At 36.6% G+C, this 15,003-nt stretch overlaps 1 protein-coding gene across 1 annotated transcript in view; it reads right to left on the reverse strand.

The window, feature by feature from the left end:
• Window positions 1-15,003, reverse strand: part of LOC127875353 (uncharacterized) — a 50,352-nt gene that overhangs the window by 6,261 nt on the left and 29,088 nt on the right. The window contains exons 9-11 of the mRNA XM_052420354.1: window positions 12,929-13,049; window positions 12,166-12,365; window positions 11,333-11,706 (exon numbers count right to left, since the gene is read on the reverse strand). Of these exons, the coding sequence (XP_052276314.1) occupies window positions 11,333-11,706; window positions 12,166-12,365; window positions 12,929-13,049 (695 nt within the window). The remainder of the gene's footprint in view (window positions 1-11,332; window positions 11,707-12,165; window positions 12,366-12,928; window positions 13,050-15,003) is intronic.

Below are 15,003 nucleotides of genomic sequence, written 5' to 3' on the forward strand. Positions count from 1 at the left end.
ACCAGGTATTGAATAAAATCTATGTTTTTCTTAAGACTTAGATGCACATTTATTTGCCTTGTAACTCAGGGCTTTTTTCAGCTGATTTTAAAGCCATTATTCAGTCATATTCCAAATGGCAAAACATATCTTTTTTCCCAATTCCAGTTAAAAAATTCAATAAGGATATCATAGTTTTAATTTTTAAAATTTAGAAAACTCATAGTATTTCCTCAATTTTGGTTGAATTGACGCTTGAATTCCCTATTTCAAGAGTAAAAACAGCAGTTAATTTAGTTTTCTTATGGTATATTTTGTGGATATTTTCACAAACGGACGTTGTCTTTAATGGTGTATATACTGGTAATAGGAAGTTGATACTGATATTGATATCATAAAATAATATATACGGGATAATTGCTTTATTGATGTAATTACAATAAAATATTTGATTTCATGCATATTTGATATTTATAAACTAGTCAATGAAATTTAAAACCATTGCAATAATTGTATTGAAATGAAAGTACCGATTGAATATTATCAATAAACAATGTGTTGCCATTACATCATCTTCAGGTGCCCCTGCTGGGAATTGAACCCAGACCTCTTTCCAATTGGGTTGACTGGAAAGTATTCTCTCAGACTCTTGAAATACAAACATTTGTCCTAAATCATGAAAACACTTTCAGACAGCTTTGTTATCGTACAGTTAATAATAATAAAAACAAGTCAAAACTAAATCCAATAACATTTTACTGCAAACAACACTTAACTATAGACTTAGGAAATTTCAGTTATTCATGGTCAAGTCCCAGCTATTGACCTTCAGGATGAGCTGTACGTGTGTACTCATAAAAGCTCAAAGCATTCGAGGACAACTAAATGTAAAGAGAGAATTTCAAGGATACAATTAATAGTGAGGTCACTCTTTTGATGTGTAAGAGTTTTCTATTTAAAACTCCAACCGAAATTAACTTATACTTATACATAGATACATATAACCCTATCGTACGTATTGATCGATGGATGCATACATGTTCCAACTCTATCCATTTCCCATAATCCAGTCGCGTCTACATTAAACATCGAACCTTAAAATTCGGAAGATTTTTAAAATTACTAATTTTAGTATGCCCATTTGCGAATTAAACAAAACGTTTACAGTTATGTAAAATCAATTCAAAGATAACTTGTTAAAACGCTTTACGCGTCGAATAAATGTTTCGACAATATTACGCATGAAATGCACAATTTCCACGAGGATGGCACCCGGTTGCCATCAACAGTTTTCTAAGTAACTCGCCACGATTTCATCGTGGAGGTGTACAATGTAACGTCAGATTAGAATGGTAGGTCTAACAAAGCAAACAAACTGCCACAAAACCAAACGCTTATGTCAATTACGTCACGCGTCGTCTGCATAATTTTAATGCAGGTATTGACTGACTGCCTACGAGTGTTGTCGCTCACTAAAAGCGTGCGCTCTCATTGGTCAATATCGATTTCCAACACAACAACGCTTCGCCTGAAGTTGGGTAACTAGATACATGTTATTGAAAGACGATGGTAAATCGGCACTTTAAAACTTCGGCGAAGTCAATATCGCTTTGATCTTTAAAAATACTCATGGATATCGAGCGCGCGAATTTTATCGCACACATGCTGCAAATGTGCGCGATCTTTGAAAAAAATAGTGCGATTCGCGTAATCGCGCGGTCTACAATGCACACTGATATTTGATCGTCCAAAAGACTTGACTTATTCCTACAGAAATGTACCGGTCACATTGTCTGACGAACGGTTTATTTGTCGCAACGATTGTCGCACTGAATTAAATTTCTTCGGTCATTTGAAATTTTTATCGGCCAAAAGCCGAAGGGCCGACCCAATCTGAAACACTGTTCAATGAATGAAGAATTCAGCAATGTTAAGCATTTCATTTATCATATTTTATTTTATCTAAAGCCTAGAATTGCAGTTAATATATTTATAGTTTTAAGCATTGTGGACAGAAACAAACATCTACTATCCTACATATAAGTTAGTCAATATGATCAGAACTTGATTATGACCAATAGCATGATCCCACAATGGCGGCAGTTCCAATATACCAGGTTACCGGTAACCGTCAATAGTGATCAAGTAATTAAATACATGTTTTATTGTGCACATGTATCTCACAGCATGATCATAGGCACTGGTCCTGATAGCAAGGGGTCAAAGATTTGAGTCCCGGATTGGCTGTACAATTTTCCCATCCTGCAACATTTGGTCTCAATGTGGGACCATGATACAAGCAATTCTCAACAAAATCTGTCCATGATTTAAATGGATCAGGTTTACACCGATCCATGTGACTTGAATTCTCGAACAAATTCCAGCTTGACAGAGGAGAATGTCAGTGCACGAACTAAGTGATTGTCACTAAAGGGGAGATATTTTGTGGCGCCCTGACTAGCTCAATCAGAAGAGCAAGAGGTCCCAGGTTTTAATCCCGGACTGGCTGCACAATTTTCTCATCCTGTGTCATACAAACAGAAATATATTATAGTCTATTTAAAATGCAAACTATTAATTATGTGTATATATTAACTGTAAAGTATTAAAAGCAATATATTGAACAATCTCAGAAGTAGCATTACTAAAGTAATTACCACATTAAATAAAGTTGACTTGCAATATTTTAGCAATACACATGCCCATGTGTAAATGTAATAATTATCTACATACAATTATACCTTGTGATGATTGGGATTGATTAGTCCCTAGATGGACTATAATTCCCCTCGATCTGTCATCGTTGTGGTCGTCCGGACAAGGTCCGGTTTGGTCGTCTATTCATAAATTAATGGTAGTAAATGTGCTCTGTATTAAAACGTTTCAATTGCCAGAGAATGTCCAGTATTCTTTGGAATTCATCAAAACTTTTCGAAGTAACAATTTCATCTGGAAGCGAATTCCATGCGTTTACTATGCGGTTTGTGAAGGAATTTAAACGTATGCACTTATTGGCTCTCCCTTTTTTCAGTTTGTATTTATGTCCTCTAATATCATGGTCGCCATTGGAGAGTGTAAACATATGTGAATACTCGAAGTCATCAATATGCTGAATTATTTCAAAAACTTGAACCATGACACCTCTATCACGTCTTTAATCTAGCGTTGACAAATTGAGCTCCCGAAGACGTTGTTCATAAGGCAAGACCTTCAACTCCGGGATTAATCTTGTGACCCTTTGCTGTGTATTTTTACTATTCTTTTGTTCTTTTTAGTCACAGGGAAATATATAATGTGCCCATGGTCCTTAATGGGGCGTATAAGCCCTTTATACAGTAAAAGGAATTGACGTTTGTCCATAAACACAAAGTTTCTTTAAATCAGACCAATGTAAGAGTTAACCTTATTATTGTTAGACTAATGTGATGATCAAAATTCAGATGAAATGTAAAATTTATTCCCAGGTCTTTCTTTGACTCAATAATGTCAATATCAACATTATTCCCATTTGTATCAATCATATGGCATTTCGTGTCAAAGTTTTTATTCCCTATATGCATTACCTTACACTTCTTGTAATTAAAACGTAGTAATAACCAGTTCTGGCTCCAATCACAAAAAGCATCAATGTCAGCTTGTAAAATGTGTTGGTCTAGTCTTGAGTTTATAACGGGAGGCGGAAAACGACAACGGGCGAGGCATGGTATGGTATTGCGCAAGGGGGGGGGGTTAGAGGGTAAGGGTTAGGGTTAGGGTTAGTGTTAGGGGTCGGGTTAGGGTTAGCCTAAACCCCACCCTTACCCTAACCCGACCCCTAACCCTTACCCTAACCCTTTTTTGGGGTTATCACCCCTCACCATGCCTCGCCCGTTGTAGGTTTCCGCCTCCCGTTTATAACACAATAAATTTTAGCATCGTCAGCAAATAGTCTGCAAGCACTTTTCACAGCTTCAGGGAGGTCGTTAACAAAAATGACAAACAATAGCGCGCCTAATGCTGATCCTTGAGGGACTCCAGAAATCACATCACTCCACCTAGGCTTGTTACCGTTGACAACCACATGCTGTTTTCTGCATAACAGGAAACTTTCTATCCAAGGGAGAGGAGTCCCTGAAATACAATACTCTGATAGCTTGTGTAGGAGACGTTTATGAGGTACTGTATCGAATGCCTAAGCAAAATCGAAGTATACTGTGTCAACTTTCATTTTCATCAAGTGTTTCAGTCCAGTTGTCTAATACAGTTAATAATTGAAGAATTGTTTTTCTATGATCTCTGAATCCATATTGACTATCAGAAAGTAGGTCATGCTTCTTCAGATGGTTCATTATACTCTGTTTCACAAATCTTTCTAGCATTTTACACATGACCGATGTTAAAGACACTGATCTATAGTTTCCAGGATTACTTTTTGAACTTTTTTTTATAGATACAAGTTACATCAGCTAATCTCCAGTCACCCGGTATGCTTCCTTTTTGTAGCGATTTTGAAAAAAAAACTATATATAAGGGCATGAATAATTGTTCTGCACATTCTTTTGGTAACATGAGATGACACTCATCTGGTCCTGTGGCCTTCGTTATATTTAACGATTTTAACTGCTTTAATATGCTGTCCGGTGTTAATGGTACGTCTTCAATATATTCATTTGAGTGTAATTTGTTTTTAAAATCAGGTGTCCTAGAGTCCCCTTCAATAGTGAACACAGAAGGAAAGAAATTGTTCAGGACTTCGACCTTTTCCGTATCTTTAGTTATGGTCCCCCCATTCACATCAGTCAAATCACCTATTCCAGATTTAGATTTTGTCTGTTCTTTCACATAGCCCCAGAATTTTTTGGCATTTGTCTTTACAAACTTACTATTCCTTTTTCATGTTTTTTCTTGGCGTAATGCGCTGCCTTTGATGCCTTATTTCTTAACTTGCAATATTCTACATAAGCACGGTAGCTACGACTAAATGTAAATTTCTTCCATGCATGATACTTAATTTCGACTTTTATGGGGCTGATGCAATATTTGTTGTTTCATCTACTTTTACACTTTCATGTATATGTACATAGGGACCGGTTTAACCGGATGTTTCTTTTGCAGATTTTGGCTTCGCTCTTGCAAGAAGGAAGATCTTGAGGCGGCAAGTTTTTTTGGTGAGACCCTGGCAGTCTTTGACTTTCTAGACTGTGTCCGAATTGTGGCAGACTGGCACTGTTTACTACTCGCCACAGACTGGCTGGTTTTGGGGTGACATGTGGTTTTTTACTGGACTTAAATTGTGCCTTGACATGTAACTTCGTCTTTTCTGGGGTTGATATTGCCTTCTTTCTGGTATAGGCATCGGTTTAACCGGATGCTTCTTTTGCAGATTTTGGCTTCGCTCTTGCAAGAAGGAAGATCTTGAGGCGGCAAGTTTTTTTGGTGAGACCCTGGCAGTCGTTGACACCCTAGACTGTGCCCGAGTGGTGGCTGACTGGGACTGGCCACAGACTGGCTGGTTTTGGGGCAAGTGACAGGTGGTTTTTTACTGGACTTAAATTCTTTCACTGTAAGCATATCAAAGATAATTATTATCTTATTATTTTTTGCAAAAGATTATGCTTTTTCAACATGCAGACTTACGATATATTCCCATACTCAGCTATTTCATTTGATTAAACATTTAACATTAACCTTTACGATATGAAACTTTCAATGTGTTTGTAGATAAACAAGCTTTTCATCACCATTTCGGCCTTTGTTTACATTTTAGCGGAGTGATGCTATCTGCGTAAATGGACATGAACATAGTTCTCATAATTGTTTTTAAATCTGTCGATTAATTAACAATACATGAAGTTTTTAAAGGTAATTACTTTAAAATATTATGCCTGGGTCCTAGATATTTCCATGAACGAGTGTACAACTACTTTGATGACTTTTGACAAGATTCTTTGCATTGACCCCTTGCAGAGATGTATGTTAAAGCACGAACGACATCTCTGCCAAGAGAATGGATGTTTATGGAAAACCTTGACTGTCTTATACTTACAAAATTAACATTGTTGTGTCCGTATAGAAATATATTTAGTCACTTTGTCAATATATTAAGTCAATATTAAATTAAACTGGGTGCTTGTGTCAATAAATTATGTCAAGTCACCCTTATACTGAGTCAACAAAACCATATATCATGTCGTTGTATGTCGTTACCTAATTGGAGCCTGTATGCGCATTTATCAGACGGAGTATGAGTCCGAGAGCGACGAAACTTGGCAGACTTGTGTGACCCGGTGGGCCACGCATGCGCCAAGTTCGAGCGCCCGTCTGGGTGCGGTAGTTTCTGGTGAAAGCGTCGCCGATGGTACGCTAACGGTCACGTATTTGCTCCGTTACCCTATAATTGGAGCCTGTATGCGCAATTATCAGACCGAGTATGTGTCCGAGAGTGACGAAACTTGGCAGACTTCTGTGGCCCGCTGGGTCACGCATGCGCCAAGTTCGAGCGCGGTAGTTTCCGGTGAAAGAGTCGCCGAAGGTACGCTAACGGGCCCGTATTGGCTCCATACCCTATAATTGGAGCCTGTATGCACACTTATAAGACCGAGTATGTGTCTGAGAGCGACGAAAGAGGTTGCCACACTAGCTCCTCCAGATGGATTCCTACATGCGAGTTTGTATGGTGGTCAGAACACCCGACAGGTGTGGTTTTCCCCGAGTACTCCAGTCTTTACCCACAGCACACGACCGGATCAAAATAAAATAAAATGTCTATAAATAGCTGGAACTGCAGCTATTATTCAAAATTTATCGCGTCTTTCATTAGTCTTATGCTTATTAACAGTGCTGCGAAACACTCACACAATGCAGCCTCATGCGCGGAGAGACCTCATAAACTTTGAAATTGACATATAAACGGTATGAAAAGGCACTGTCACCAGTATACACATGCTACGAAGTCAATTAATTTGCAAGTGCATTTTTATATCAATCACATGTTTGTTCGCATTGATGTTTGAGAGCACGTGTTCATGAAAGTATCCTTCGGTACGTCTACCTACAAATAATAAGCTTACGACATTGACGGCAAACAACCATGCTTATCTATGTTTTCGTTAAAAATCGAGCGGTCTATAAAACGAATCATAACAAACCTTTAATTAATGTCACTATTTATCCGCTTGTCAACACGAGGCAAGTATCTCCATGCTACAACTGACAAACTTGAAGGGCGACAATTTACGTCGATACCGTTTCAGTTACTTGTAGCTAGCTATGACAAGTATTAGTTTAGTTTCGTATTCGAATTGCAGTCAAGCGTATTGCGGTTTATCGTTTATCATTAAGCATAAGCGGTTTACAACATTGCCCAAAAACTATACGGACAGTATTATAATATTAAGAAACAAGTTTTAATATTTAGTTTAGTTTCGTATTCGAATTGCAGTCAAGCGTTAGACGTATTGAGGTTTGTCGTTTATTAGTTGTTCGCGCAGCGAACAGCTAATGTTGTTGTCGAAAATTTCTAGTCAGTTCGCTGCTATCTACGAAAAGCCTACTACCCGCTTACTACCCGTATCCGCGCGAGAAAGAGTTGTATAATTTATGCAACAGGTTTGAATTCTTCAACTATATTCATTCTCAAATGGAAACAGTATGTGAATATCGTGTTAAATGGAATATTTTTAACAGAACTTATATAGAAACGAATCAATAAACAATGTTTGTATTATACGTGTCGCGGAAGAGATTTTTTATGAATGATTAAAATAGTCCACTATCTGCTGCGTCTTGATGACGTGGTACAGGTAATTCATAATCTGAGGCTATAAATAGATTCTCGAAAACAACGCAATAGTATAAGGTTACTCTTGTTTATATTTTCAATTTATAAAAGGTTGAACACGAGTTCAACAATAACTTCAGTGATACGATAGACAACAACAAAAATGCTTCATAATCGCTCAAACCGAATATAAAAACAATGAAATATAACGAGGATTATCTGTTTCGTAACCTTGTTCATGCTTCTACAGCGGTGTTAAATTTGATATTTCTGGGAAACGTTCTTTTGTTCTCAACAGATAGCGGCGATCTTTGTATTTGTATTTACGGGTGCTAACAACGCAATAGTAGAAGGTTAAGCTTGTTTATATCCACAGTTCTTAATTTATAAAACGTTGAACATGAGTTCACCAATTACTACGGGTATACTTTAGACAACCTCAAAATTGCTTTATACTCACTTAAACCGAATATAAAAAACACTAAATATAACAATAAATATCTTTTAAAAATGTAGTCGGCGTAAATGCTGACTTTGAAATACAATTTGAAAATTTACCTTTCTAAATAAATAAATTGAAAACAAAAGTTTAACTATTGTGGGGGGTTTTCACTTGTAAGTCGAGTATTCCCCGCATGAAATGTATGTTATCATTGTCAAACCACACATTAATGTAAGAAGATAAAAATTATACTACTGGAGTGCACATCATATGTGTTCTCACATGCCTTTTTATGAGTATATTTCTTCACTATAGAAAAAAATATAATGTTAATATTTGATTTAAACGCAGTTTTGTTTCGACACATTTAAATCAAACTTTCGTATCCGCTTCATGCGAAAATGGGTCTTGTGCGTTTCGGCCAGCGTATTTTAAACCCAACATGTGCATTTGCGTAGTCTGGTCAGAGGCGATGCTGTTGGCTATAAAATCACTCAATGTGCTATGGTCTCATTATGTATGTCCTGACCAGACTGAGAGATGCGCAGGCTGAGTGGGCTTTATATATGATGGGCGCATATGGAATAAGACCCATTTTCGCATGACGAGGGTCATTAAAAATCTCATTGCGAATTGTAAATGGCACATTTTAGCACAATGCTTTTCGATAAAAATTGAATTCAAAATAGCAAACTTGTATATAAGAGCAACCTACCCAGGCGTTTAGGAACGATTTCCAGACGTGCTGACTGAGAACGGTAAACATTGTGGTTGGATAATTAAACGATTTTCCTCTATTTTGACACTATAATATTTCGGTAATTATTGTTTTCTCATATTGAAAGCTAAACTGTGTTTATCGATGGTCAATTATATTCCCCGGACGATTTAGTGAACGAGTACTGACTCAGAAATTCTGCGAGATGGATTTTAACGCGTAATTGTAACTGGGACAAAATTTGTGTCGTTTGAACATACAGAGAGTATTCCGGAATTCCTTACACTGAACAGTGCTACATCCTTTGCGCTGACCACAGACACAGTGAGGAAGCCGAGGTTCCGAGGTTTTATCTCGAGTAAGCCTATGAAATATTCGAAATTATTCATGCGTGTCTGCTGGCGTTATGTAAGTCATTTAAGGTGAAAAGCTGGGTAAAACAGCTGTGCCGAAAAAGCGCATTAGTGCTCCATACCTATGTTTAGGTCAGAGTTGTAGACACCGTGTGAGCTGCTAGGGTAACAAGTAATGCATAAACAACTAAGTACGGGTCAACAGTGCTGTCTTTATGACTACCTTATTCGTGAGTAATAAGTATCGCTCGCAGATTGTTTTTTTTATATATATTTTCATCAATTATCTTATTGTATATTTTAAATGTGTATATGGTGTCAAAAATCAAAAGTTTTGTACAGGGAATTTTCATCATGAAGTTATATTCTTAGTAACATAGGTATTTGGTATTCCAGCAATATTCATTTAATACGATGGTGATTGCAAATTGTCTTTATATTCAGTTCATTTTCATTATACTTTCTATGCTTTCAGAACGTCCAAAAAGGGTCATGTTGTTGTTATTGTTTCTAATTAAGTTATCTCTATGAAATAAATAGGATGATAAAAAGTGCACTCAAATCTCGACCCGTGCGTTGTGACACACTCTTTATAAATTTGAATGGCGTGTGTTCATTTAAAACTTGCAGTTACTTTTTTAAAATGAGTTGCGTCTTAAATTATGCAGTAGCGAACAACTTCAGTGCCTCAGCGCTTTGATCATGAAGCAGTAGGCACTTAGCGGTTTGCAACATTGCGCATTACAATTTTGACATGAATACCGCTCCATAAAAACAAAAATATGTAATTTTTAGCTAAATATCGTTTCTTAAAAATACAGAAATGTATTGTGACGGACACAAACGAAACTTGGAGTTTTAACAGTCACAGAAATATGACCATTCTTGAATATAATGTTCGAGCAGTCACCAAAACCCTTATCTTGCCAATGAAATATTAATATCGATCCAATGTCAGGCCAAAATAAAAACAATTCCTGAGTACAATCCAAACAGTGTGTGCTCTTACTCATAGCCATGAGTAAATTTATTATTCTCTATTCTTAAAATAAGAACTAATCTCCATCAACATCATCCTCATCAGTAAAAGCTTGTGTTCGTAATGAGTTGATGCTAAATATGCCATGCACAATGCCAAGTTCGGACGTAAGTCAGACATCAAATTGACTTGCAATAAGAGGTGCAACCGTATCACTGGCGAGAAGACGAAATTTACATGAACGGCAAAGAGATAAACGATAAACACACACTTCTTTAAAAGCTTTTTTAACAGAGTAAAATAACACTTTTATTCGTCTTGTAAATTAACATCAAAGCAAACATAACGATAAATGTATCACATATTTTACATACTTATTTTATATTATAAAAAAATGTATTCAAGTCAACTTTCACTTTAAACCCTGGCATACTGTCTGTTAGACCCTTTTGAAAATTGAGCAGACCCACTGTGTTGCAGAAGAAGATAATTAATTTACCAGTATGATACACTTCCGATGTATATGGAACTAGCAATTTCAGTCATTGAAATTGTCGTTTTGTGCGAGCGAACTCAAACCTTAGACTAAAAGCTTATACATTCAATACACTACACAGTGTAGGATGCTCAAATGGTAAAATTGATTTATTCTAATTACAAACAATTCATGCAATTCTTAATATGTTATCACTCATGACCATTATTACGTGAATGGTCACCAAACAAGTAAAGAGATGTTTTTGGCCATTATTATTTACAGTTTTTACTTACAATTATTTATTTTATTTATAAATAAGTATGAACACAGTGTTTGATATTTTCTCACAAACAATACCACTAGTCATGTTTACTGAAAATGTAAAGGCATGTTTTGGCCATCTTCTAGTTTCCTGTGCTGTTGAATGCCCTTCTCATATTTCAATCTCAAATGACTCAACTTTTCCTGAAGATCCCAAATTGCTTTTTGATTTCTTCCTGACCTTGTAATATCTGGTATCCTAGAGCAAAACCTTGCATTTGTAGACATATTATACATCTTCTCGTCACTCCGTCTTTGTGGAGCATGTATCAGGGAGCCTCTTATGGACCCAGAAGCAATAACCTGTGGTTTCAGTTCTGATTCCCCGGACTCGCTGCCCTCTCCATCATCCCCATCATCTTCACCATCTTCTAATTGCTGCATGTGTACCTGACTGAGCCTGCTTGGAACCAACGGTTCCAATGGAGCATCAGTGAATGCAGGGATACGGCTGCGGGACCCTATTGACCTTGAACTGTGTCTCCTTATTACGTCATCAATAGCTTCTGGCAAAACATTCCTATGACTATAAGTTTTCGACGGGTTTCTTAAAATACTGGTAGACCTTTGTAAAGGCCCGTTGAAATGACTGCTTGGTAACGTGTGGGCCGATAACCGGACATTACCCCTGCTCTGGACCTCGTTCAGGAGACTTCTGGTGGACTGTCTGACAGCCTCTAAAGAGAAATAGTTTACTCAATACATAACATATATTTTAAACAGAAAGTAATTGAAAACACAAGAGCATAGTCACCGACACTATTTTACGTTTTATTGATTCAGTATCAAATATACCACACACAAAAACTTACAGCGTTACATTAAATCCTCTATAATACTAATAAGACTTTTATTGCAACAAAAAACTCTTGTTTTTGATGACATCTGAAGTTACCCAGGTCAGAGAACTGAAAGCGAACGTCACTTGTGCAACGTCTTCTTTCAGTTAGATATTTTATATAAATTTACCCATACATATTTCGTTCCAAAATTCTCTTGATCTTTCAAACGTTTTAAGGTGTACATCCGATTTTCTTGCAATTATGACATCTCTTAATTTTTGATTTCAGAAACAACCTTTGTTATGTTAGTACCTTCTACCCATATTTAAAAAAAATGAGAAAATGCAATCATACCAACAATGACCATCTCTTGCGCATGGTCTGACGTTGATCTTGTTGGGACATCCGGAATGTAAGACTCTGGGAATGATGACTTGGCACCACAGAAAGTTGCCTTGAAAAGATCTTCACTGACTGCCATAAGAGAGGGCGGGCTGGTAAGAGGCTGGTACCCACTTTCCACCGCCTCACGGTAGTTGACTTCAAGCTGTATCCTAAAAAAAAAACACACCATTCATTTGCATGAACAGTATCAAAATGCCAACAGTTCACTTGCCTTGACCTGCAAGGTAGCCAAACGGTTCATGCGCTTAACACACAGTCATGTAGATCAATATATCTGTCAAGTTATTTCAGACTACTTCAAAGAAAGGGAAATGGCGAGAGCAGACGAGCTCTATAATGCCTATAAAGAGCTGTTTTTGATTGGTCAATCCTATTGTGACCTCAACCTTGAAGCCACGTGGATATTGCGTGCATTACACTGTCTGTAAAGGGAATCACTTTGCCTAATTGAGTATAAAACGTTCAATTTATGATGAAATCACAGTCTACACGAAGTTAAGGACAGACGGACAGACCGACCAACAGATTTACTGGACCAAGTGATACCTACATAGTCCATTCAAAACGACTGGAAGTTTGGTACAATTATTAAATTTACGTCTTCATGCCTCACTTGCACCTTTCTTTGGTCAAATATTCAAACTTGTAGCCAGTGACTGGAAGTTTGAACCTGGCGTAGCATAAAGCCAAAGACATCCATGACAAGTCTTACTTTCGAGATCTTGCCCTGCAGCAATGCATACACAGACACAAGGAGAAAAGCAGTATGAACGAGCCCGTCACAGCCATGATGATCTTGCGCTTCGATTTAGACGACTTCTTGAACGACCGCTCTGGAAGGAAATAAAAGAAGAATATATATAAGAACAAGTTGAAGGTTTTTATTTTTATATGATAACCTTTAAACCCTTAGCATTGATATCTCGAGAACGTATGGTGACTAAACCACAAACTAAAATCTCATAGTACAGGGAAATTTTTATAAGCAATAACAACCTCGATAAATGATAACGCACATTTGCCAGTCTCTTATTTTCTGTGATATCAAAAATAAGTCAATAACTTATTTATTACCGAGCTATGTTGGGACTATCTTACAAGGGCAAATAGTTTACAGCTTTTGATAGCCAGGAACGGATTGAGGGATGTGTTTGCGGCGTTAAATAGCGAGAACAATCAAATTAATATTCATTTATTTATGTTTTTATGTCTCCTTCACATAATTAGTACGATGGTCGAACATTTTAGTCTGTCGAATAGCCCACAGTAAAAATATACATGGGCCGTGCTCTGTGAAACGGGTGTTTATTGCATATGCGTAAAGTGTGGCACAGGCTATTCACGGACAACAATTTCCTCTTTTATGATATGTTTCGTTGCAAGAAAGTCTCTTCTTAGCAAAAATCTTGTTTAGGTGGAAAGTGTCATCTCTTATAAGCCTGTACGGACTGCACAGGATTATCTGGGATGGCACTTAACGCACATGCATTAAACCCCTTTTTCACAGAGCACGGCCCATATATGTCTTCCTGAGTGTAGCTCGGGTTAAAGAAGTTTTACTAATAACTAAGTGTGTGTTGAATAATCCACAGTTAATGCATATATTGGATTACAATTATAAGTGCAGAACATGTGTAACAAAGCATCTGCATGTTGGTGATGAACGATAATGTTGTAAATATAAAGCTAAGCTAACTGTGCTGAACATAATAAATATATAATAAAAGGCAAACATGTAGTAGAAAGTAAAGTATCCTGGGCCTCTTTCAGGTTGTATATTGTGCAGTTTAAGTTTAACTAGAGAGTGGTCAGTCATAAATCCTGGTTTTATGTTACATGTGTCAATAATGTTGCAAAGAGACTCAGATATTAAAAAATAGTCTAATCTACAAAATATTGTTGATTTGTGTTTGAGTGCCAGGTGAATTTGCTTTCGTTTGGATATATTGTACGCCAGATGTCTATCAAATTGTAGTTTTCAATTATGTTATTTAAAATGTGTATTTTTAGGATGAGTATAAAGGTTCCCCTTCTTTTTATCTAATAATGGGTTAAGAACAGTATTGAAATCACCACCGACTATAATGTTTTTATCTTGGTTATTATTTATAAAGGATTGTATTGTTTCGTAAAAAGTGGAATCATCTATGTTAAGGCCGTAAACGTTGATTAATGTTAATTGTGTTTCGTGAATTTTGATATCTATACTCGCTTGTCTGCCAATTATTATTTCGTTAAAAATATCGACTGTGATCCCAATATTATTTTTAATCAGAAAGGCAACGCCTTAATATTGTTTATTAGTATGTTGACCACTAAGATAGATATCTCCGTCCCATTCATCTTTTAAGGTTTGTGTTAAAGTATGTGTCAAGTGACTTTCTTGTAATAGGATTATACTACTTTTTTTTCGTCTAACCATTTGAAGATTTTTATACGTTTGTCTTTATTGTTTAGCCCTTTTACATTTAAAGTACATATCTTAATCATTAAAAGAAGTGGAGGGTGATGTAAATGATAATTTGTGTATGCTTGTCCAGTTGGTCCCTATTTTAAAAAATGCCCAGTTGGTTTCTATTATAAGACATAAGATATCATTACATACAGACGAAAAAAGAAAACAAAAATTATGGATACAAACAGCTGAATAGTCCATAGAAAGAAGAAGCAAACAGAAATAATCACAAAAGTGAAAAAAACAAACAATAAACGATTTGTCTGCAATAGAGACATACAAAAGCGCACTTCCGTACACTGGAAATGCACAAAATAATTGAAATAGTGATC

Source organism: Dreissena polymorpha, chromosome 3, assembly GCF_020536995.1.
Source record: "Dreissena polymorpha isolate Duluth1 chromosome 3, UMN_Dpol_1.0, whole genome shotgun sequence".
NCBI classification, from domain to species: domain Eukaryota; kingdom Metazoa; phylum Mollusca; class Bivalvia; order Myida; family Dreissenidae; genus Dreissena; species Dreissena polymorpha.